Below are 23,184 nucleotides of genomic sequence, written 5' to 3' on the forward strand. Positions count from 1 at the left end.
GTGAGCCACCGCACCCGGTCCACAACTATTTTTTTAAAAAACTTTTTGGGACTAAAGCAAAGGCCATTTAAAAATAGAAACTAGAAACTATCCTCTGGTCAGTACCAAGGTCCTTGCCTTTACTTTTTAAAAATACTCCTTTTAAATATATTTTTGCATACAGATGGCCACAGAGAGTTTTATGAAATAGCGCTAAAACTGTGCATTTGTTTTCTGGATCCCTCAGAACATCCAAAGCAAAGGTCAGACTGTCCCTAGGAGAAACCCTGAGAATGCACAGATTCTGTCACAACGTGGGTCAAAGAATGAAGTATTTTTTCCCTCATTCAAGGGAGACTTTATTTTCCTGCAAAATGTTCCCAGTGACATTTCCCTGACCTCATGATCACTACTTGGTGTTCCGCAGTGTCTTCAGATTCAGACCATCTTATACGGAGCGCAGGACAAGAGGACTCTGGCCACCCAGCAGACCGTGGACGTCCTGTCCAAGTGAGTTGGCTTTCCCTCACACCTCCTCTTAGCATCTCATTCCTTTTCCATTCAGAATCTCAGAGGAAGCTGGTTCTAGAAGGTTCTCTGGAACCTCCCATAGGAAGTTTTACGAACTGACCTCCCGTAACTTGCAGTTAAATGTAAGACAAGTTCCTTTGAAAACCCAGTTGGTAAATATCCTCCTTGCCCAGATATTAAAGAGGAATTTGCTCTTGAACAGTGCCAGAAACACAGGCTGGATTTCGTCCTCCCACAGACCAACCAGCCCCCACTGCAGGTTAAGGCACCTGCCGGAGTGGGAGGGCCCAGAGCACTGGCTTGGCCTGCCGTCCCGTCAGGACTGGAGCTGAGAGTCCATTGACTTCACCTGAAGGCCTGCCCCGCATCTCGCTCAGCCCCTGCTGTGGAGGCTGCCCCCTCACAGAGCCTCGGTCTGCCAAGAGCCCCGGGGCTGACTGCCAAGCCGAGCTTAGGGCAGCGGGGCCGCAGCCTGGTCCGGAGACAGAGCCCAGCCAGCGGGAGCATCGTGCCCTTTTAGGGCAGGGAAGGACAGCCAACCAGGAGTCCTCCAGCCCAACCTTGACAGTCCTCTTTGCTCATGTCCTGCTCCCCAAGCCAGCTCAGGGCTCATTGCCTCAGCTCCATCAGGATGGTCACAAGGAACTGAAAGATGGGAGAAGAACATTTTGGGTTTTATGCTCTTGTGCCATGATTCTCCTCTCACTCACACCCCCTCCTGAGGCTTCTCATGAAATGTGTCTCAGCAACTGCTTCCCAGCAGCAAAGGCTGGGTGGAAACCGTGTGGAGGGCTGAGGGGCGCCACACTCACTCCACCCTCTGCTTGTTTGCAGGGCCCCTGAGGTCGCCATGAAGCCAGGGCAGGCTGAAAAAGCCAAAGTGGCCTTCTGCACCGGCGTCCCTCGGCACACCATGCTGGGGAAAGCCAGGCCCAGCGCAGCAGACTGAGACCCCCTCCCCACCCCAAAGCAAGCTTTGGGCAGGACCGGGCACTGCCATTTAGGCTGCTGTACAAATCTTTCTCCAACTAGAAGATGGAACTCAACAGTCAGGCTACAGATTTTCAAGGCCAACCGTTTGCTCCAACATGCAACAGTGAGACCGTAAACCTCTCACGGGCCACATTTTGACAGTGGATGCCCTTCAGGGTGATCTGGCACGTCTATAAAGCATTTTTATTTTTATCACCTAAGTGGTTCTTCTCGCCAACAAGAATTTTTACGCATCAGCTCTACTGTGGCCGAAAGACTTCTCTTCAGAAGTTGTGTAGGAAAGGAGACTTGGCATTTGATTGCACCCATAGTTCCTTGCATAGGTCTGGAGTCACATTTAGAATAGCAAAATTCTGGAAAAAGCCCTTTCTTATAGGAAGCTAATAAGGATTGAGAATAAAATGAGAATGCGATGCTAATAAAGGGAAACTTGGAAGTGCTGGTGTATGTGTTTTTAAAATGAAGCCTGCCTCAGAGTTCCTCAGAGCCTGAAAAGGGGCTCGGATGGCTTCCTTCATTTCCGTGCTCGGTCACTCTTTGAATTTTCTGTTGGGCACTTAGTATATACCAGGTGTGTGCTAAGAACTGGGGACACGGAGTTGCCATCCAGCGTGGCACTGGAGCGTAGGTATTGAATGAATGCTGGTGGGATCGGTGGGTGGCAGTGGTAGCGCCTGAGAACGAAAGGAGCCGAGTACAACGGGGCAGGTGGCCAGTGCTCCTGGCTTGGCCCAGGGCCAGGTGAGGCAGGTGTAGGGGAGTGGGAGGAAAAGCAAGCAGGAGTGAGGCTTCCCAAAACAGGAGGCTGCAGGGAGGGCTGCCGACTCCCGGCTGCTTTGCATTCCTCCTATGGCCTCTGCTCCAAGGCAGGACAAACACAAGCCACCGCCCGAGAGCTGTTGCTTGAGTGGGCACAGACCTGGTGTGTCCACAGTGGTCTTCAGCCTCCCGGCAGGGAGGCCATAGGTGTGAAAATAACAAAGTCAAGCAGGAAGTTTTGGGCACCTTTCTCCGCGCTGTCAATGAGGAGATCCAATGCTGGACCGAGGTGGAGCACCTGGTGGGGGCTGGGCGGAGGGGGCAGGGTGCAGGTGTGGGCAGTGCCGTCCTCTTCCCTACACCCCCTCATCCCATGCACCCCGGCCAGCGAGGCTGCAGGCTGGTGCTAAGAGGACCCTTCCCCTCTGGCCCCCAGTGGGAAACCTAAACCACCTTGGGTCCATTTGTGCAGGGCTCCACCTCAAAAATAGGGGAAATAAAAAGAGCCATGACAGGGTGGGGAGAGGCAGGGTCCCTTGTCTTCAGGAGCATGACAGCTGATCACATAAGCCATCCCTGCTGGTACCCACGAGTCCCAGACCCAGGACCAAGGGATGATGGTAAAGTGCAAAAAAGGTGTGAGATGTGGTCATTACTCGCTGAGTGTCAAATGTAGTTGAAGACATAGGTGGTATCCGCTGTGAACTGAATGTTTGTGTCCCCTGCCCCTGCTTCACGCGGAAGCCCTAATCCCCAATGTGATGGTGTCAGGAGGTAGAACCCTGATTATTGCCTTTGCACGAGAGACAAGAGAGCGTCTCTCTGCACCACGTGAGGACACAGCGAGAAGGCAGCTGTCCGCAAGCCAGGGAGAGAGCGCTCGCCAGGAAGACTCTGTCGGCACTTTGAGACTTCCCAGCCTCCTGAACTGTGAGAAATTGTTGTTTAACCCACCTGGGCTATTGTTTTGTGTTACAGCAGCCTAAACTAAGATTCTATGGTGGGTTTTAAAAAGAAATGTGAATTCTGATCTGTTATTTCTTCCTTTCTATATTACTTAGAGGACTAATCACAGAAACTAAAATACATTTTTAAAATTTAGTCCCCCTACTCCCACCCCAGGAAAGAATGAATTTAGGAATGTTCCACCAAATGTCTCCCATCTATTAAATCTGTTAACGAGAGAGGAAAACTGCAGCTATTCATGTTTTTGTATTTTCTGGTAAAAGGCTAAAAGATTATAAACAGGTAAAGATATCTCACTACTCCTTTGTCTCAACCTACCTTAATTTTTTCAAGCACCTAAGAAATGGCTGTGATTAACTAACCTTCCAATTTGCACCTGCGCAGTAACCAACTGTCCTGCTATGTGCCCAGAACAGTCCTGGTTTTAACACTCAAAGTCCCGTATCCCAGGAAACCCTCCTCTCAGGCAAAATGGGATGGCTGGTCATGTCCTACTGGCACTGGTCCTCCAGGCTGTGAGGACATTTTTACCACAAACTGTTCAGTATATGTTTGAATGCACACCACTTGGTTTATGCTGTGCCATGCTTTGTAGCTCTGCGCTGACAATATCAAGTTCTGATTCAAGTAAGGAATTACGGGACTAGAACTGTTCATATATATTCTCCCCAGTAATTTTGTGCTACCCTCAAAACATGCACGTCAACACACAGATTCTTTAGAGTTTAAAAGAAACCACACCAAAATCTACTGGAAAATATTCTCTTTAGGAACAATGTGAGTTTTTTCTCTCAGATTTTTATTTTTATACATTCTTGTGAAGTTTCCCTTTGTGGGGAACAGGAGGTTAACAAAATCAGCTTCTTAGATGATTCCATTCTAAATATACATCTTAAACAAACAATATCAAAACAACCAGTGGGAAGTTGAAAAACATTCAATGAAGACTGTTTTGTCTAAACAGCAATAAATAGGAAAAGACTGGTTGTGTTCCTGCCTTGTCCAACCACGAAGTTGATTCCTCTTGTCTCCGGAGTGACTGGTTTTAAAGAACACAGACGTTCTGGGTGACCTGTCACAATGCTGAGAGCACACTCTCTCCCAGGGTGATTCTGAGACTTAGTAACCAACGACAGCTCCTGATTCCATACTGGTAACTACTTCTGGCAAAATGCTTCTTGAAGCTATGCCTTACAACTTGGAGATGAAAATTAAGATGTAAGATATTTATGTTCCAAAGTAAACGGAAGTGGGTCACGATATTAATAACCTGTTCACATCAGCATCCATTCACAAGGTTATAAGCTAAGATACTGACATCACACTCAGCCCACTTAGATTCATAACAGATTCTTCATCAGTCTATGCTGCCATCAAACAGGAGGCTGTCGCCTTGACCAAATTCTCATCAATCACTTATACAAATACCATTACCAATTACAGCTAAAATAAAATCAGCACATCTTTGACTGTCTTAGAAATGACGAATCTGTGCGAAGCAGTCACCTCCACACCAGTCTGATAATCACTAGTTCACTTGGCAGATGGGTTACGAAGGTTTAAACTTGCAATTCAAATCAACTTTCTTTCTACACCCTGATTCATGGTGTTTTAAAAATAGATCTTGAAAGCCGTGCTGCATTTCTCCTCCATTTATCGATTATGAAAATGCACTCTCCATAAACTACCTGCTCTAGCCACTACCAGGACCTGAGGAGACGTGCACCCTGGAGGTCTGAGGGCCACTCTGTGAATCCGAGAGGGAAGACCCTCCAATGCTGTCATCACAACCTGCCTGAAGGTGGTGGTAACCTCTGATCGCTACTCCTCAGAGCACTACAGTCAGCTCTGTGATATACTGTGTTATAGAAAGTACAGTTCAGACAACATTATGTGAAAGAAATTAGCCTGAACTAAAACAATGCTGTGGGCTAAAGATACTACTTTTATGTGATCTATCTTTAAAGATGGAAGCTTTAAAAACAATACCCATGTGTAAAATAAAATGAATCCAACAGAGCACACTCATCCTAGTATCTTAAACTCAGTGGTGTGTACCTGCAGGTCCACATTCTGTGGCCCACGAGCATGATGGCCTTAGTCACCCTCCAGGGCCCGTCTTAGGTGTCTCAGTGCTGGGCTGCAGGACAGCTACCCGGTTCCCTCCCCAAAACATCTTATTCTATTTAACGCAGTATTCGTTTCCCTGGACAAATCACCCCAACTGTAATGATTTCTGTTCAAAGTGCAAAAAAGCTTCCGCGAGGCTGGTTCGTGGTTGTTGCTTTTTCATCTTTCACTCTCTGCGCTCAGAAAGACCTCCACCCCATGAGCAGTGGGTGGAGAAAGGCTTCTTTGGGAGGCACAGTCCACCTTGTGTTTCCAATTTTCCTGCACACGACCTACTTGCCAGTCCAGCTGCAGTCTGAGCATCAACATTCTCGTCATTGTCTTCAGGGTCTACCTCCTGCCCATGGAATTAAGTGTCTGGGTGCTAAGGTTAGGGTGCATAGAAGCTCGAGTGTACTCAGTCTGACAGGAGCTGGCTACTCCAGAACACAGGCTATAACAGAAAGGAGTACTCAGGCTGTGCGCTGCCTAATGACCAGGTGCCGTTAAGAAATGGTACCATCAGCGATTCCCAATGATCACCTCTCCTACCCACAGACCCAGTGCGGGGAACCTGGGCAAACATAATTTGAAATATCACAATAGACCACAGGTGTCCTCTCCATAAATAAAACACTATATTTTTTAAAGTTCTGCACATAGACAGCAATTCATTCAAGTCTTTAAATGAATTTAACGCTGTATGACAACTTTTTCCTAAAGATGAAATCATTCAGCAAAATTTTCCTAACAAAAGCAGTCTGCTTATTTCCTAGGATCTCTTTTTGAAAAGACTTTGGAAGGAGAAAAATGTATTTATTTTTCCCTTAAAATGTTAGTTTATTATTTCATATTAGCACATGCAAACAAAGTTACTCTTCAGTATATTAATGTCATTACTCTAATCTAGTTAATGTTTAGGCACCTTGCCTATAGATAACTGTAGTTTCAAGCAGATGCAAGCCATGTGTGTGACCAGGTGCAAAACTGGTAGAAAGCGTCTGCAGAAGTGGAGAGAAAACTCCAGGAAAAAAAGTGTTTTGTAGAAGTCCTCAGTCAAAAATAAAATTCCCATGCCTTGTAAGGCATGAATTAATTTGAAACCTTTACAGATTAAAGTAAATTGACACTGCCTGGAGAAGTGTTTAAAGAAAGTGGAACAGGGAGAGGTTCTACAAGTGAGCCTTCCCCCACCCCTTGAAATCAGTAAAGGCCTTTGTATGTTGGTATGTTACCAAATAAGATGCCATTTAAAATAAAATATTTCTGTTTATCAAAACCAATGCCCATCATTCTCCTCCTCCTCATTGTCTAGATAGAGGAGGGCAACTTTCTTTTCATCCGAAATCACCGACCTTTGGTCTACCATTCTCTGCAGCTGCACCGTCTTATCAAACTCTGCCTGCTCCTTGCCCTGCTCTCCGTGGGCCTGGCGTCCAGCCCCAGCAGGGGCCTTAAGGCTCCCGCCGGCTGCCTGGTCATTCCTACTGTCCGCGTGACTCCAGCCACCACGGTCAGACACACCGTGAGCTTCTGCTTCCGTTCCTGCCTCTCGTGTCCAGCTGGGGATGGCCTCTACGTGACTCACATCCATCTGAAAAGTAAATGAAGTTTCTTTGGGCCCCGGTGCAATGTGCCTGAGTGTTCTGCTGCCGTCCGCTAACTCGTCTAGCTCAGGGGGCGCCGCTGAACCAGGCGGAGCAAATGTTTTGGACACGGGTCCATGGAAGACAACATGTTCAGAGGTTTCAGTTTCTGTAGGACCTAGTCGAATGTGCCTAAAGGATCTGCTAATGCCCGATGTCACTTCTGCCCCTGACATGTCCCCCGCACTATCCTGAGATTTGGAAACGACCCTTTGGAAGCTCTTTTCAGTCACAAGGGTTTTCCCACCCAAGGTGTAACTACGAGTGGACTGGGTCACATCTGCTGAGCCCTCTCTGGGGACAATGCTTTCTGAGTCACTAAATTCCACGAGTTGGGAAACCGGCCCATGGTAAACTATGTGCTCAGTGGTTTGGTGCCCCTGGGGCCCGATGCTGATGTGCCTGACAGATGTGCCACTCCCTGGCGACTCTTCCACGTGTACAGCACCTCCACCGACACCCACCTGCATTTCACCCGGAAGCGGGGCTACGAACTGGATGTGCTCACTGAACCCTCCTTTAGGGCCTAACTGAAGGTGCCTTACAGAAGTCTGGACACCCGCCGCCGCTTCTGTTGCAAAAGAATCACCAACCTTCCCTGCTGCAGAAATGGGACCCTGAAAGGTAATTTCCTTCTCGGCATGAAACTGTCTGGAGCCAAATGTGCTGTGCCTCCCCGAGCTGTCGGTGGCATCTGCGGGAAACTCTGCCGGGCCAGCGTCTTCCGTGCCTCCCGCCTCCTGACAGGCAGGGACAGGGCCTTGGAAGAAGGCTTCCTTGGACACTTGACTCTGATGGGGACCCGACACTCCGGCCGAGCTCGCTGCCTGACTCGGGTCGCCTCCCCCACTTACCTCCGCCACTCCTGCAGTGGGTCCTCCTTGCGAGACTCGCTCAGTCCTCCAGATCTCAGTGGGGCCTAGTTTAACGTGCCTTACGGAGCGGCTCACGTCCTCCAGCACGTGTGACTGGGCGACGGCCCCTGGGCTGCTGACCTCCAGGGTGGCCGAGACCGGGCCCGGGGAAGTGAGCCGCTCCCTGCCACGAGAGGCCTCGCCAGCCTCCTCCCTCTCAGCGGAGGGGCTGTACAGTTCCCGGGTGGCCCAGCGCTTGAAGCGAAGGCCGACGCCCGGTGCCTCCGCCCCATCTTCCCCGTCTGGGCTTCCCGGCGCTGAGCCATGTCGCCTGGCCAAGCTCTCTCGTACCACCGACTCCACGGTTTTCTCTATCTCCCCAGCTTCGTCTCTGCTAAGCTGCTCTAGGTCTAACTGATCGGCATCCACGGTCTCCGAGAGGCTGACCTCAGCCACCAAGGACACGGAACCCCCGCCAGAGGTCTGGACTTTCTTTACGTCCACCGAAACGCCCCCTGACTCATCTAGACCCTCTCTGGTCAGGGCGGACAGCTCCTCCTTCATGCGCTCGGGAAGGGTTTCCTCCAGCTGCCCGATGACCTCCGCCAGCTGGTGCCGGGGCTCCTTGGAGGACATGCCCTTAATGGAGGTGTGGAATTCGTGCGGTATTTTAATTTCTTTTTCGATGACTATGGGTTCAGCGTGAAATTCACCACTTCTAGTTTGTTCTTTCCAGTGAGTAGAACCCACCTCCCCCTCCGGAGAGGGTGCTGGGACATCCAGGGGCTTCACAACCTGCTCGCCCACCTCGTCGTCCCTCTTTCTTCTCCTCCACGTCCCCTGCACGATTTCATCCTGCCAAGAGTACCTGATGGTGGATTCTTCCTCGATGTGGATCTGCCCATACACAGAGCCGTCATCTCTGTCGTGGTCCCCGGGGTGTTCGTCTGGAGTCGACACAAAATAACTCTGCTCGCCCTCTGAGTCACCTGCCTCTGTCACCTCTTCAACGTGAGTTATGTTCTCCTGGGGCTGCTTGGTCCTTTGACTTTGATTAACTGAGAACGTGACATCGGTCTCTCCATAACTCTCCTCTTCCTCAACAAGCCCCTTGGAGCCCGGAGACACATCATCGACCTCCTCCACCTCGAACGGGACGGAGAAGGCCTCTGCCTTGTCACCTCCCACGTAGCTCACAGGCTCCTCGATGATCTCCACGTTGACCACCTTTGCTCTCCCCTCCTTTCCCTTCAGACCCAGGTTGATTATGTCTCCTATCATCCGCTCAGCCGACTTCCCTTTCAGCCCCACTTCCTTCATATCCTTGCTCAAAAGGTAGTCTAGGCCAGCTTCGTTGGAAATGTCGACGTCTTCAGTCAGCTTAGACTCCACGACGATTTCAGTCTTTGTTTTCTTTTCACCAGGAAGCTCTTTCCTGGCCATGTAGGTGACTTTTGTGTCTGGGAAAGCATTAGCAGATGCTTCTGCATCTGGAGACTGAGTAAACTGCTTAAGGATGCTGGTAACGATGTTTTCTGCGATGGTTTCTGTCGTGGAGTCGCCTTGCGGAGAGCTGGCGGTGTCACCCAACCTGAACCGAGCCTCTCTTGTCTCCGCCTCTCGGCCGGTAGCGTCCCCAGCCTCCTTCTTTACGGGTGTCTGCGGACCTTTCGGGGACGCCTCTGGTCTGCTGTCCTGGGATACTTCTAGACTAACCGGTACCTCTCTTTCGCTCACGCTTTTCTCCTTCAGCGATTCCTTCCCCCGGGCTCTCTCCCTCATGTGCCGGCTCTCTCTCTCTCTCGCTTCCTTGTCTAACTTCGTCAGTTCTTCCCACCGTAAGTTTCTCTCCTCTGAAGCCTTCTCTTTAGAATCAAACAGTTTTTCTTCTTGCTTTGCTTTGATGGTTGCTGGTCTGTTTCCTTCTTGCTCCCTTGTGGTACTCACTTCTGTCTTCTTTCCCAAAGTGACGGTCCTCTCACTTGACCGAGTGCTTCTGGGGGCACCTGCTGCCACGCTGTCTCGGTGCGACTCCTGGACCACCGTGGGCTCTCTGGCTGAGTAAGCGGGGGCAGCCCTTGCGCCTTCAGCTTTCGGTCTGTCGGAGAATGTTTTCACCTGAGCTTCAGTGTTTCTTAAAAGACCATAGGTTGGAGAGAAGGTTCTGAAACTGGTCTGACTGTTGACAGTTTTGCCGTAAGAATTCTCCTGCTGGCCAGTGGCCGGGGAAGGATATCCCAACCCCAGGAGGCCTCTTCTGGCAGCACTGCCAACAGACGTGGTCGTCTGAGATGCAGCGTACCCGGACCGGTTAGAGTACACGGCCGAGCTGCGATTTAAACCTGCCAAAGGTGCCTTCTGCCGTGACAACAGATTTCTTTCGTTTTCCCTCTGTAATGCTGAGCCAGTGTATTGGTAGGACTTGGTTCTGAATTCTGTAGAAATTGAACAAACAGTTCATTAAAATGATAGACATCATTACCTTTCTTCATCTTAAAAGCACTGTAGTGGGTCAAATCCCATCCCATCCTAAAAAATATACACTATTACCACAGAAAGATCATTATAAATAAAATACTTTCGGTGCCAAAATGATCTTTTGGTAGTTGTAAAAATCCTATTATAGTAAAAAGCAGCGCTACAGATATTTCAGCCTAATACTTTTCTCCAGTTTCTGATTTTAAAATATTCACTCATCCTAACAAAAATATCAAATGTGGATCGTAAAGCACAGCACACGTGCCAGAGAAGTCAGAGGTGCTAGTTTTTGTGGCTGAAATTTCACAATATTAGGATATTTTGGAATCATTAATTTCCACTTTGCTAAGTTCATTTTACTTAGTGCAGCAGAGAAGAGCTCTGTAATTACAAAGTATTTAATTACGAAATACCAAGTAGCATAACCCCTCCACTCTATAATATGCTCGCTCTTTTCACCGATTTCCATATTGGGCCAACAAGTATTGATGAATTTGACTTTTTTAAAGCTTCCTAGTTCCTTCTATTTTTGCACTTGATAACCTCCTCATTTGAAAAGGTGCCACCGCAGAAACACTACAGTCTGTTTTAATGATGGTCGAGGTGGGAGGCAATCCTCGGGGCTTCTGGCTTTGCTTGGGACTCTCCACGGGGAGTGCTGCCCTTTGGGGTGTCCAGACTCTACCAGGGTAACCCGCTCTTGGGAATGGCAGCCAGGGGTTAGAACCCGGCTGGGAGCACCGGTTACCCTGCAAGTGTGCCCTCGTGTATGCCCACACCCCATGCGGCTGAGCTGGGACGGAGCCTTCTCTCCCTGTCAGTCTCCCTCATGCCAGCCAAGGCCAGAGGCCTCCTTTGGACAGATCCCAAGACACAGGAAGGAGACCAAAGCACTGAGATTACAAGCCTGAGCCACCACGCCCAGCCTGGAAAGCATTTTAAAGTTAAATAATTCGCTTTTCTTTTATTTACCTGGTGGCATGTTTTCAACATGCTCAGTCCAGATCAGTATCTCCGGATTACTTTCTCCTTCCAATAAGGCCCTGTAAAAATAAATTTAAAAAATAATTCATCAGGAAATGAGAGAGCACAACGTGCCTTTAATAAGACATATTATGTAGTATGTGGTCAATGGCCACAGTGTCCTGTGTATTAGGACTCATGTCTGCAGAGGGGGCTGGTGCAGGGCTGCACCAGGGGGCTGGCAAGCCCACCCACCAGCCTCAGCAAACCTGGACCAGACTGCCCTGCTCTGCTCACCACCACGTCCCTGCTACCCGGCACAAAGCCTGCACCCAACGGCTGTACAGCCAATACCAGCCAAATGAACAAAATGAGTGGGCGAGGGCTTCAGCAGCACTGGGGAGCCAAGCCCCTCTAGAAAGCCCTCCCTATCCAGGGCAAGGAGGGCATGAACGAGGAGGCGCTGGAGAGAGCTGGGCCCAGGAGGGGCGGGCGGGCAGGGTCTGGCTTCTGTGGGAAGCAGGGAGTGGCCCATGCATGGCACGTCACCCTAGGCTAGAGGTCCCAGAACAATTACAACCCCCACCGGGACCTTCCTGGAGTCAAGCTGGGGGCAGCCTGCAGAGGGCCGACTAGGAGCAGGGCAGGAACTGACACTTGTTTGTAAGGCAGCTGGACTGCACCTGTGGTTTTCAAACTGGGTTCCACGGGGACATCTTGGAGATGACAAAAAGAGGAAAGATGGGAGGCAGACAGGCAGAAAAGGAAGGCAGCGCTGCAGACACCCCCATCCCAACCCTGGGGCCTCACTCCATCCAGTGTGGCATTTTATTACCTCCTTTAATAAAATGGTGAAAAAGTACCCAACTAGGTGATTCCTTTGGTTATATCTAGCTCCAAAGTTCTAAAATTACAGTCTTCATTAAGTAGTTATTCCCATCCACCACTTCAGACGCCGGCGCTGAGGAGCGTCGGCCTGACAGACCGGCGAGCAGTGGGGGTAGCGCTGGGCTGTCCACCGGCCTGATGCTCCCAGAGACCGCCAGCGGCCGCCGCTATGGGTGCAACAGTCCTTTGGTTGCTAGAGCAACGTGTGAAGTCACTGCCTCCAGTTCCAAGAAACACTCTGCATACGGCAAAGGGCACCCAGACCGGAGCCCACTTGGAAAAGCTGATAACACTACCGAGCGCTGGGCAGAAGGACAGAGGAGGGAGCCCAGAACGAGCAGGGACCTGGCAGTTCAGGCAAACCGCACCGAGCTTTATTTCCATCCATTCTGAACGTGGTGATCCCCGCGAATGTGAGAACCCCGGGAGCAGCTGGAAGAAAGCAGAGGCGGCCAGGAGGGCTTTCCTGGAGGTGCACACGGGAGGGCTTGCCGCGGCAGCAGCGACTGCAGAGCACACGTGTGTGGACGCGGGAAGTCAGGGGCCCGGTTCCAGAGCCCCAGCCCTTCACCCAGGGCGAAGGCCAGCAAACAGGACACCGACTCACTAATCCCACACCCTCATGACCAAGCGCTTTAGGTTCCAGGAACACAAACACCTTCCACTGCCCAGAAAATCCTGAGGTCTGTATAAGAGGAATGTTCAGGGTGAAAGCCACACTCCAGGGGTCTGCACCCCAGGATTACAGCGGCAGGACAGGTGGCATCCTACAGCCAAGGGGGCCGGGGCAGGGAGAGGGGCCACGTTCCAGTTCAGATCCTCCCCGGCCCGCGCAGCAGCGAGCCTCGGCTACCGCAGGGCCTCTGCCTCGAGCTGCCTGAGTCGGGACAGAAGGTGCCCGTGAGGAGTTCAGGTCAGCAGAAGTCATCAGTGACAGGTCCTGGGGGCGTTCAGGATTAAGAAGATCCCCTGGGGGAAAGCATCCTCCCCCACCCTCCAAGGAGAATGTTCCGTTCCTCCTGCAGGAGAAATCCGAAGCATCTCCAAGCTGCTGCTGAGTTCGGGCCCTGAGGAGGGCGCTCTGGTGTGCGACACGGGGCACCGGCCCCTGGTCTGGGGCGGGGACGAGAGACACCCCCACCACTGCCCACGCCCAGGGCCTCGGCCAGCCCTGGCTGACACCAGGCACCGAGCACCGCTGTCACCCTCACATCTGTAAGCCACACAGTCCGAGCCGCCCCATCCTCACCCTCCAGGTGAGAAGGCAGGAGCACAGAGACAGCATCTTAGCTGAGGGCACACAGCTCCCCCGCAGAAGCGTGAGACGTGAACCCAGGCGGCCTGGGCTCCCAAGCCCTCCCCTGCAACGCCACTAGGCCTCCCGGAGAGGCCACAGACTGTGGTGCCGCACACGCCCCGCAGACAGCACAGACCCTGCAGACAGACCCTCCGGGCCGTGTTAATGCGAGGAAATTCTCTTGGTGATTTCACTCAAAACGCCCCTGCTGCAGGGCTCTCCTAGAAGGGCACAAGCGCCTCCTGGAGAAAGAACCCAGTCCCTCGCCTGCGTCCCCCCTCAATGGCTGGACCCCGGAAGGCAGGGGCACACGTCACCTTCCCTGCCCACCAGTGCCCGGCTGGGCACGGGTCACTGAGTTCACGCCCCAAGTGGCACACGCAGCTCAGTGGCAGACACAGTCTCCCATCCCCCTTCAACTCAGCCCCAAGACTAATACAGCAAAGGCATCGACCAAACTGCTGATCAGAGACCGGAAACGTATGATTTGCTCTAAAGCTCTTCGAGGGTCATTTTTCAGGAACGGACTCATACAACTTTAAGAAACAGGTCGCTCTCCGAGGCTGCCTGCCGTCGAACACGGTTATTTTGAGAGCGGTGCAGGGCAACTGCCGCCAGGCCACGGGGACCGTGCAAAATGCCAAGCCCCTGAATCACGGGCTATTCTTGAGCATTTCGCACAGCTCCACAGGTTGGCGGCCCCTGCAGCAGGAAAACAAGCAAACATGTGCAGGAAAACCCGAGTCCCCGGCCTCATTAAGGAGTCCGACGTGAACCCCCAGCACGGAAGTAGCTGTAATGTGGCCTCTGGCCCGGCTCCAGCCCTAACGGGCCACCCTGCATTCTGACCAGGCCCAAGGCAGGGCCCTCTGTCTGGGCCAGATTACCCTAACGGAATTTCTGGGCCACTGCACCCCCCTTAAACAGGACAAGACGGAGGAGGGACTTTCAGAGGATGTTTCCAGAAGGGACGCCTGTGCGGGGCTCACTGTGGTCCGAGGGTCTGCGGATGGTTTGCAAGGTGCTTCCCAAATAAAAGCAGGTGGAGAACTAGGAGTAGAAAGGGGAGATTCTGGAGCTGGGAGACAAGAGCCTCAGCACTGCCTCCCTCGGCCTCCTCCCTGCACGAGGAACTCAGCAGTCACCGGGAAGACAACAGAAAGGAAGGGAAGGGAGAGCAGCAGAGGGGAGGGGGCAGAATTCCATCCACACGACCAGCATCGGGGTCTAGATGGGAAAGGCTCAGACGGCCACGGCTTTACGTGAAGGGTAACAAGGAGGTGATAGTGCCGGGCCATTTCTGGTCACCCCCTCTGTGGCCAGTATTAAATCACACCCTAAAAGCCTTCTCTGGGTCAATACAAGAGGCTGAAAAAAAAAATCATGATCAACAGAGAGACCAAAGTTACACCTCAAACAGAGAGAGGAAGCACAGGGATGGTTAATGGAGCAAGCTCTGGAGTCGGGATGTCTGGATTCAAACCCTGGGCCTGCCTCTTCCTATTTCTGTGACCCTGGGCAGGCCACTCAAACCCGCTGTGACTCAGTTTCTCCTATTCTGAAATGGGGAGAATTCATAGGTTTTTTGGTGGCAATTATGTAAGCGGGAAGTTCTCAGAGCAAGAGCTGTCACAGAGTAAGTGCTCAATAAACACCAGCAATATCATCGTCCCTACCACCACCTCCTCCTCCAACCTCAGAAGAAAACTGATTTTCAGCTAACTAAAATGGGGCCAGAGGGGAAGGGATGCTGGGTCACCTACATTTTACAGTGAACTGGGTGTTAATTTGCTTATTTGGCTACCAACCCAACGTACTGGCTGATCCTCTCAATTATGTATTCTTAAAACTACAAGATTTTATTAATTTCAAATATTTCGCTGAGCAACCAGGTAAGTCTTAGTGTTAACATATTTTGTTAAATCTTCAAAGGAAAAGTAGGATTTAACTTAAACAAAATGTACTTCTGCAAAACCTTGAGAAACCCCTAAGAAACGTTTTCCTCTGAACAGAAACTTGAAAATGTATGGGTGACCTAAAAAATAATGGAGCAACCAGAAATATCATAAGAACGATGAAATTATAAACATCCGCAGTCATCTATATAGCTACACTAAGCAGCCTAAATCCAGACCAGACACCAAATCCTATTTTCCTCAGTTAAAACACCTGCTTCTCCCCCGGGATCAGAGAGGAAACAGAAAGCCTCTCATGCCCTCTCCGCACAGACACACAAGCAACATTTTTTGATGTCGCTGTTCCTAACCTAACCTTCTGAAAGGACTTTTGCCTTAAAGACCCCAGGCAGTAAATAAACCTCTGCATCACATTTTCCTATCTGGCTGTGTAAGATGTCCTTTAGAATTTTTCTTTCAAAAAATCATTTGAGCACTGCTTTCCATTTTTTTCTTCAAGGGAAAACTAAAACAAACGGTAAAACCCTCAAACCCCAAAACATAAAAAACAAAGCCTCTTCTTGTACCCTGACAGAGACCACATCATCCGTCTTCCAGATCAGAAACGCGGGATGGGCCTCCAGTCACGCACACGGTTTTAACATCCTTCAGCTTTGTGGTTTCTGCACTCAGTTTGCTCCCAGCTATTCTTGCATTTGTTTCAATTTTTAATATCCTTTTTCCATTATATTCTCTAACAGCTTAGTGCTGATGACTGGGCTCTATTCTGAGTGTGTGTGTGGGTGCTGGGGGAGGCTTATTACTTTCTAACGGTGCTGCTGTAAGTTCTCGATCTATAGCATCTGGACCAGATCTTCACACCAGCAGCGAGAGGGGTTTGAGAGACCGCAGATTCTGGATGCTGCTACCATTTTCACCATCGTCAGACTGTCAACTGACCATTCATAAGCTCCTGCTTTACGGAGAGGGCTGTGTGCCACCTGCAGCCACGAGTGACGAGCAGCACACTGCTCACCCGGTCCCGGCCAGGAGCCTCCCGGCCCCTTGGGCTCCATGGCCGCCTACACTAGGTCCTCACCGCCTGAACTCCAGTGACTGGGGGACACTCCTGAGGCCTCCCTGCAGCTGCCCAGAGACACCCCCTTCCACTCCAGGCCTCCTACACTCCACCTGTCTGTGGTTGCCTCCCCCACACCCTGGCCCTGGGACTGTCCCCTGCCTGATGTGGAAAGCCCCAGCCCAGCGGCCTGGCATTGGAGGCCCCGCGACCTGCTTCCTCCCCAGACTTCTGCCACTTGCCTTGCATTTTCCTCCTGCACTTCTTTTCTTATCCAAACTTGACCACTGGAGCCCCTTCCTGCTTCCTTTCTGCCAGTCCAATTCCTATCTCCCCACTTCCCCCACCTCCCAAAAAGCCCAGTTCAAACCCCACATCCTTTGAAAATCTCTCATCGCCTCGGCCTGAAGCTCTCCATCCTGTCACTGAACCGTCTTCATCTAGTAGGCGACAGTGAACCATCTACATTCTACACGGCCTCCTTGAAGGCTGCATGCTGTTCTTTTAACCTCTTGTTCGATTTTTTACCAAAACATACCATGTTCCTCCTGCCATATTATCCCCCATTTCCCATCCCTCCCCCTCCCACGTGTCTGTTCACGTGTCCCTCTTCCTTCAGGACCTGGACCAATCTCACCTCCCTCCTGAAGCCTTCCCCGATTCTCACAACTCCCCTGTGATCTTGTCTTTGTGGCATTTCTTGTTTCTTATTGTGTAAGAGGCTACTTAGGTCCACGCCACCTTATCACGGTCCTCAACGTTAAGGCCACACTGGCCGTACCTTTGCAGTCCCGAGCCCAGCATCGTGCCCTGCGTGCCAAGTGTCTCTGGAGCAGCCTGAGGGCACAGACCCCAGCTCGCAAAACACTCAAGGCCTCACAGGTATGACTCCTGCCATTTATCACACGTGGCCCTCCACAGCAGGGCCCCCAGACTGAGCTGCCCAGGGACACCCAAATGCTTGGCATTGCCACAAATGCCACACTAGCTCAGTCCTCAGGGCCTCACCCAGGCTGTTCCTCCCTCTGCCTTGCAAGCCCTTCCCACACAGGTGTTTCCTGGCTTCCCTTCCTGCAAGAACCAAGCACTGCCTCTTCCAGGACGCCCTCCCTGCATGCTTGGTCAGCTTCCCACTGCACCCGGCACATCGCTACTCTAGAACTGAGGACAGGGACTGGGTCTCCACCATCTGCCCACAGTGTCCCAGTACATCCAGCCCCTTTCTGTCTAATTCCTCAGTCAGCAGGGCATGAAGAGCAAAAGCCTTGATCTAAGGCCTGAGGTTCAAATCTCAGGCTCTCTGCTTACTAGCCATGTGACCTTTTTAGTAAGCTCCTTGAACTTGAGTTTCATCACATGCAAAATACACGTCTTTGGTGAAGTTATAAAAGTTGGAGCTACTGTCTGCAAAGCACTTATCACATGGTTAGCGCTAAACAAAAGGCAGCCGTCATTACTTGTTATCCATTAACAGTCAGAGGTGTGGGCGGCTACTCTGGAACGCATCAAAAAATAAGACGGGTGATGATACCAGGCCGGGCAGTCACGAGATAGCAAATTTAGTAAATTTAGTAAAATGTTCAGCAAATTTAGTAAAATGTTCATTGGAGAACAATCTAGATGGTGGGTATAAGAGTGTTCACAATTCTTCCAACTCTTGTTATGTTTGAAAATGTTCCTAACAAAATGTTGGGAAGAACTAGACAGACTATTTTGACATCGTTCTGCAAAATAAGATTTAAAGGAATGAATTACATTGCTTATCTGGGGTGTTCAGAGCTCCTAATTCTGTTCGATCCAAGTCACTACCTTCTCTGAAGTGTGCTCTCTCCAAGGGGCTCCACAGCATTCTGTGACTTTAGGTAGGTCAGGTGTAGCCCTGGGGGACAGCCACGCATGACTACAGATGAGACCGACATGTGTAAACTCGTACAACATCCTGACTTCTTCCTCTCTCCTCGTCCTCTCTCCTACATCAGTCCATCCTCCAGGTTGCTATCGCGACAGGCATAGTGCTTAGCAGATGGCCGTGGCCGCTCTGCAAACAGGGGTGTGCACACAGCTCCCCGGGACCCTGTCACAAGGCCAGCTTCCATCCAGTAGGCCCAGGCAGAGCCTAAGAGTCCGCGTTTCCAACAAGCTTGCGATGCCTAATGATGCCGACGCAGGGCCACCCTGAGAGCAGCGCAGCCCTGGACCAGGAGTCTCTATGCTCGTCACACCTGAGTATCATCCAGGGAGGACCCGCACTAATCTAGTCAGAATCTCTCGCAGTTGAGAGCTTCCCAGGTGCAGCCCAGGCTGAGAAGGACCCTGTGCTGCATCAGAGCATTTCGCCTCTAACCACCTGGGGCTGGTACCGTAAAACGCGCGCTCCAGGGAAGACCTCGGGATCACGTATCAAATGGATGACCCCCAGCCCCACACTGCCAGCCTGCAGTGGGGCCTGTCTCCTCTCCACTCGGCACCCCTGGCCCTACGCCCAGTCCCGTGGCTCCTGCTCACTGCCACCTGCAACGCGGGAGGAAGGGTGGGGACAGTGCTACCTGTCCTCTGGCACATGTGCCACCACCTCCCCTGGCCACAGACTGTCTGGTCGGTGAGGTTCGATGCAAGCCTGCAGCCTTGGACTCTTTAAGGTTTGCTTTGTTTTAGTTTTACTTTATGTTTAGTTCATTAAATTATGTAATTTATTTATAAATTATAAGTCTATATTTGGAAATTATAAATGTACACAATTGTATTATTTTATGATTACTTTAATGCTTCTCCTTCCCTGTGACGGTTACCAGGAGGGGCCGAGTCTCCGGGTTGGGAAGTGCTCTGGACTCTTGAGAACTGGCCTCAGGACAGTGGCCAAATTCCAGCAAAATGTGCTTTAAGCTCTAAAAAGCCACGGTCCCTTCTCTTACATGGGACACGTTATATCAGATGATCAACTAAGCAGTTTGGGGAGCAAAGGCCACCACAGGCAGGTCAGGCTTTGTAAACATCGAATGGACCCTTCCATGAAAGAGCGAGGGTCTGACCAGTGAACGTGCACTGACACAGACACGAATTTCCACACCTGTCCTCAGAACTTGAGCAGCAGCGTAGACTACACTGAAAAAGAGTCACATCCGGCGTGACAAGGCCTTATCTTCAAGACATTCACTGGTGAAAAACATGCTAGGTTTTGGTTTATATACAAATAAATGGGTTCTGTTCAACTGCCTGTATGTCTTTTTCCGTCTATGGGCGTCTGCCAGACTAGACCGGAGGGAGGGGGCTGCAGCAATTCCAACCCCCGAGGTTGGGCGGGGCAGGCGTGCAGGTCGCACAGGGCTCCTCGGTTTCCTGGTGCGAACTTGGACCGCAGAGGGAGGTACAGTGAAGTCAATCACTCGCTCCCCTGAAAGCACTGATGGCTCTTATATTCCTAGGAGATGGCCAAGTCAAGCCATAATTGGGTTAGGGAAATGCCAGGGACCGGCAAAAGCAATAAACTCTGTCGCTGCTGACAGTCAGACTGCTGAGAGTGAGCAGAAACGGCTCAGGCTCGATGCCCTTGACAAGGCTAAGCCGGAGGGGTTGGGAACATCCTATCGAAAAAGCAGGCCCTGGACTCTCGGACAAGATGCCCATGACCACACTCTGTCTTTTCAGGACAGAAAACAGGGGGCAGCGCAAAGGGGAAAAAGGAAAGGGCTCAAAATCACAGAGAGACAAAGCACAAAATAAGTCTCCTGACTCCAACCCAGAGAGCTATTATAGAAAGGAAATGGAAAAATCCAACTGCCTCTGCAGGGAAAAGATTCGTCTGACATCAGGTGTTACCTAATACGGACATGGAAGTCAGCTTTCTGGGCCTGCCTGGCATCTGCTTTAGAACAGTGCCCACTCTGGGGTAACTCCCACCGCAACCTTGATCCGTGTGACCGACAAGAGGCTGTGCCCCCCACCCCCTGCCCAAGCTCTACAGCGCTCTTCCCTCTGGCCAAGGATGGGCTCAGGGACAGACACAGGACCCAGCAGAGCCACAGAGCTCGGCTCAGGAGCTCTGATGGAACTGTTGGGAAGAGGCCCCCTCCTTCAAATAGGGGCATGGGGCTGAGTGGCCCTAAGCCTAGAGCTACTCAGGGGCCCATCCAGCCACGGGCTGGGAAAGGCCCAGGAAAAAGAGACCACAGAAGGCAGGGACAGATCGCTGCCAACCTCCTCTAGCCATCCAGACCAACTGCGCCTGAAAGTAAGGACTTTGCAGGTATGTGGGCAATAAATTCCTTTTTTGACTTGAGCCAGTCTGAGAAGAGTTTCCGTCACTTGCAAATGAAGAACAATCCTGATTAATGCTGTCTTCCCCCAAATAAAGCCTGTTTTCAAGTTTTCCTTATCAGTAAAGTTGAGATCATCTAAGTCGGCATGTGATTCAATGCCCTACCAACGTAATTTTGCAGTTGTCCCCCACGAGACTTCTAAGGAGACTGCCAGGCATAGGCCTTGGGAAGGACAGGCTGGCCGGTGCCTCCTCTCGCCTCTCGCTGAGCCCTGACCACCAGTCCCCTCTGCAGAACTCAGCCACAGCACGGCTCTCAGATGGGGGATCCAGAAAAGCCCCCGCTGGGTGGGCCCCAGGACCACCCCTCGATTCACCCCTGAGCAGCCTCCCTGCATCCAGGCTCTTCACCGACCGTCACAAGGGCTGCCGTTAATCCTGGCTGATGCAAGTCTTCCAGACAATAAAGACAGCGAGGCCGGCCCAAAACTGCAATGTGAACTAACACACCAGCCAGATACTCTGGCTTTTAATGGACATCAAAGCAACCCAGGGCACTCTGATATTCTTAGAACAAAAGTCATGATCATAAAATTGCAGAGGCAGCCTACGAGGAGTGCTGAAGTAGGCCTGGGCTCTGTCCCTGCCCTGCCCCTACCCAGGGGAGCTGACCCCCTTCTTATCCTCTCCAGGTCCACTCCCCCACCTGCCACTGGAACATGGCACTGGCCTTCTACTCTCGGCCACGGAGGTTTCCCAAGCACCCTCACACCCTCCATGGATTTATGCTCACAACAATACCCTGAACTCTTGCTCTGGGAATGGAGCAGGCATGGTGCCCTTTTTATATGGTTTGGTGGGTACGGCACAGGTCTGGAGCCAGTCCCAGATAGCTCTGCCGTCGCCAGCCTGCAACCCTGACCTCCAGGTCTCTGTCTCTCACCTGTAAAAGTGGTGAGTGGTGCCCACCTCAGAGGGGTGACTGGGAACAGAGAATGGCTGCAAAGAACTTAGCAGCACTGTGTCTAGCAGGCAGTAAGGGCTCCATAATGTTAGCAATTATTATCATTTTTGCAAGTGGGGAACCTGAGTCTCTAAAAATTCCTTCCAAAGGCTCAGATTTGGGCCCCTCGGCAGCAGTCCTTACTGAGCATGAGAGCTGTCAGGAAATAAGGGGTACCACCTCAACCAAAGACTGATTACCACCCAGGGGCAGGGAGGGGTGAAGGGGAAAGGGGGTGTGCTGCTCTGCCAGCCCACAGGCCACACCCAGGAGGACCCGATTGCTTTCTCTGCCCCACCCGGCACCCAGCCCCTTTCAGTGCTTTGTGACCTTTTCATCTGGGTTGGTTATGTTGAACTCAAGTCAACATCTCGATAAACAAAGCCAGTTGCCCTAGAGTACCACGCTAATCTCTTGGCAGAAATGCAGTTCTTCAAGGCCAAACCCATGCAGGGTGGCATGAGAGCCCCGGGATTTGAAGCAACCGTAAAATAGGCAGATAGACTCAGATTTCCTGGGTCCAAATCCTGGCCCTCTACTTCCTCGCTCTGTAACTTATCCAAGCAAAGTTTATTCTATAAACATAGTTTCTATTTCCTAGGATCCAATGTGTGGACATGTATAAAGCTCTTAACCAGTGCCCGGAACACACACAAGCCCGGTAAGGGTGCAAGGCTCAGCCGGTCCCATCACTGGGGGATACCTGCTCGGTGGTCTGAGCAAGCCCCTCTTCTTTCTCCTCCTTTGGGCCCTGGACTCCTTGCCTGGCCATGCCAAAGGCTGCTCTCTGCTTGTCACAAAGCCACAGGGACTCCCCAAAGGCTATCATAATTTTATACGCCTGGCTTCAAGGCCTACTCTGCAAGCATCCTTACCGGTAAGTGGCCACCTCCCGGCTGAGGCTGGTCTTCACCTGCAGGAGCTCCTGATAGTCTCGCAGCCGGTCAGCCATGGCCAAGGTGAGGTTCTCCTTCTCATCCTCCAGGCAGTCAATCACTCTCTAAAGAGAACAGAGAGGCTTTTAGATCAGAGAAGTGGAGCTTTACTGGGTCACGAACTTCAGGTACGAACAGTTCAGGGTTGAGATGAAAAACCCCCAGACTTACAAAACATGCAGTCATTTGCAATAATGGTTTCAACAACTGTATCTCTTCCATATGGAAGATATTATTTCATTGCATGTGGAAGACTGTGATAGGACACTGGCTTCTCTGTTCAGATTCTCTAATAATAATAACAAATACTTAGCAGTTTATTCAAATCATCTCTACAGTTCAGACATCAGTCCATTTGGGAAAGCCAATACATCAAACCAGTCAAGATGCTACTGAAAATAAGCCATGACTAGATAGAAATCAGAGGCTTTGAAACAGAAGTCACTCAGATTTGAAGTAGAATGTCCCCCCAAAGTCATGATTTCCCTGACAACAAGCAGGTAAACTGATACAGAGTTCCAGCCGGGTGTGGTGGCTCACGCCTGTAATCCTAGC

At 51.2% G+C, this 23,184-nt stretch overlaps 2 protein-coding genes across 3 annotated transcripts in view; one reads left to right on the forward strand and one right to left on the reverse strand.

Annotated features, from left to right (window-relative positions):
- TTC23 (tetratricopeptide repeat domain 23) overlaps positions 1–1,585 on the forward strand; it is a 78,149-nt gene extending 76,564 nt beyond the window's left edge. The window contains exons 10-11 of the mRNA XM_012643714.1: positions 407–489; positions 1,345–1,585. Of these exons, the coding sequence (XP_012499168.1) occupies positions 407–489; positions 1,345–1,459 (198 nt within the window). The 3' untranslated portion in view covers positions 1,460–1,585. The remainder of the gene's footprint in view (positions 1–406; positions 490–1,344) is intronic.
- Positions 1,586–4,009: 2,424 nt separating this feature from the next.
- Positions 4,010–23,184, reverse strand: part of SYNM (synemin, intermediate filament protein) — a 27,406-nt gene continuing 8,231 nt past the window's right edge. Inside the window, exons 2-5 of one of the 2 annotated variants that reach the window (XM_012643795.1) lie at positions 22,570–22,694; positions 11,288–11,358; positions 7,838–10,272; positions 4,010–6,931 (exon numbers count right to left, since the gene is read on the reverse strand). In XM_012643795.1, coding sequence (XP_012499249.1) covers positions 6,611–6,931; positions 7,838–10,272; positions 11,288–11,358; positions 22,570–22,694 — 2,952 coding nt within the window. In that variant the 3' untranslated portion in view covers positions 4,010–6,610. Of the gene's footprint in view, positions 10,273–11,287; positions 11,359–22,569; positions 22,695–23,184 lie in introns of both variants that reach the window. The other variant, XM_012643794.1, reaches the window with a different exon arrangement.

This window comes from Propithecus coquereli, unplaced genomic scaffold (genome assembly GCF_000956105.1).
Source record: "Propithecus coquereli isolate 6110/MARCELLA unplaced genomic scaffold, Pcoq_1.0 Scaffold20, whole genome shotgun sequence".
In the NCBI taxonomy this organism is placed as follows: domain Eukaryota; kingdom Metazoa; phylum Chordata; class Mammalia; order Primates; family Indriidae; genus Propithecus; species Propithecus coquereli.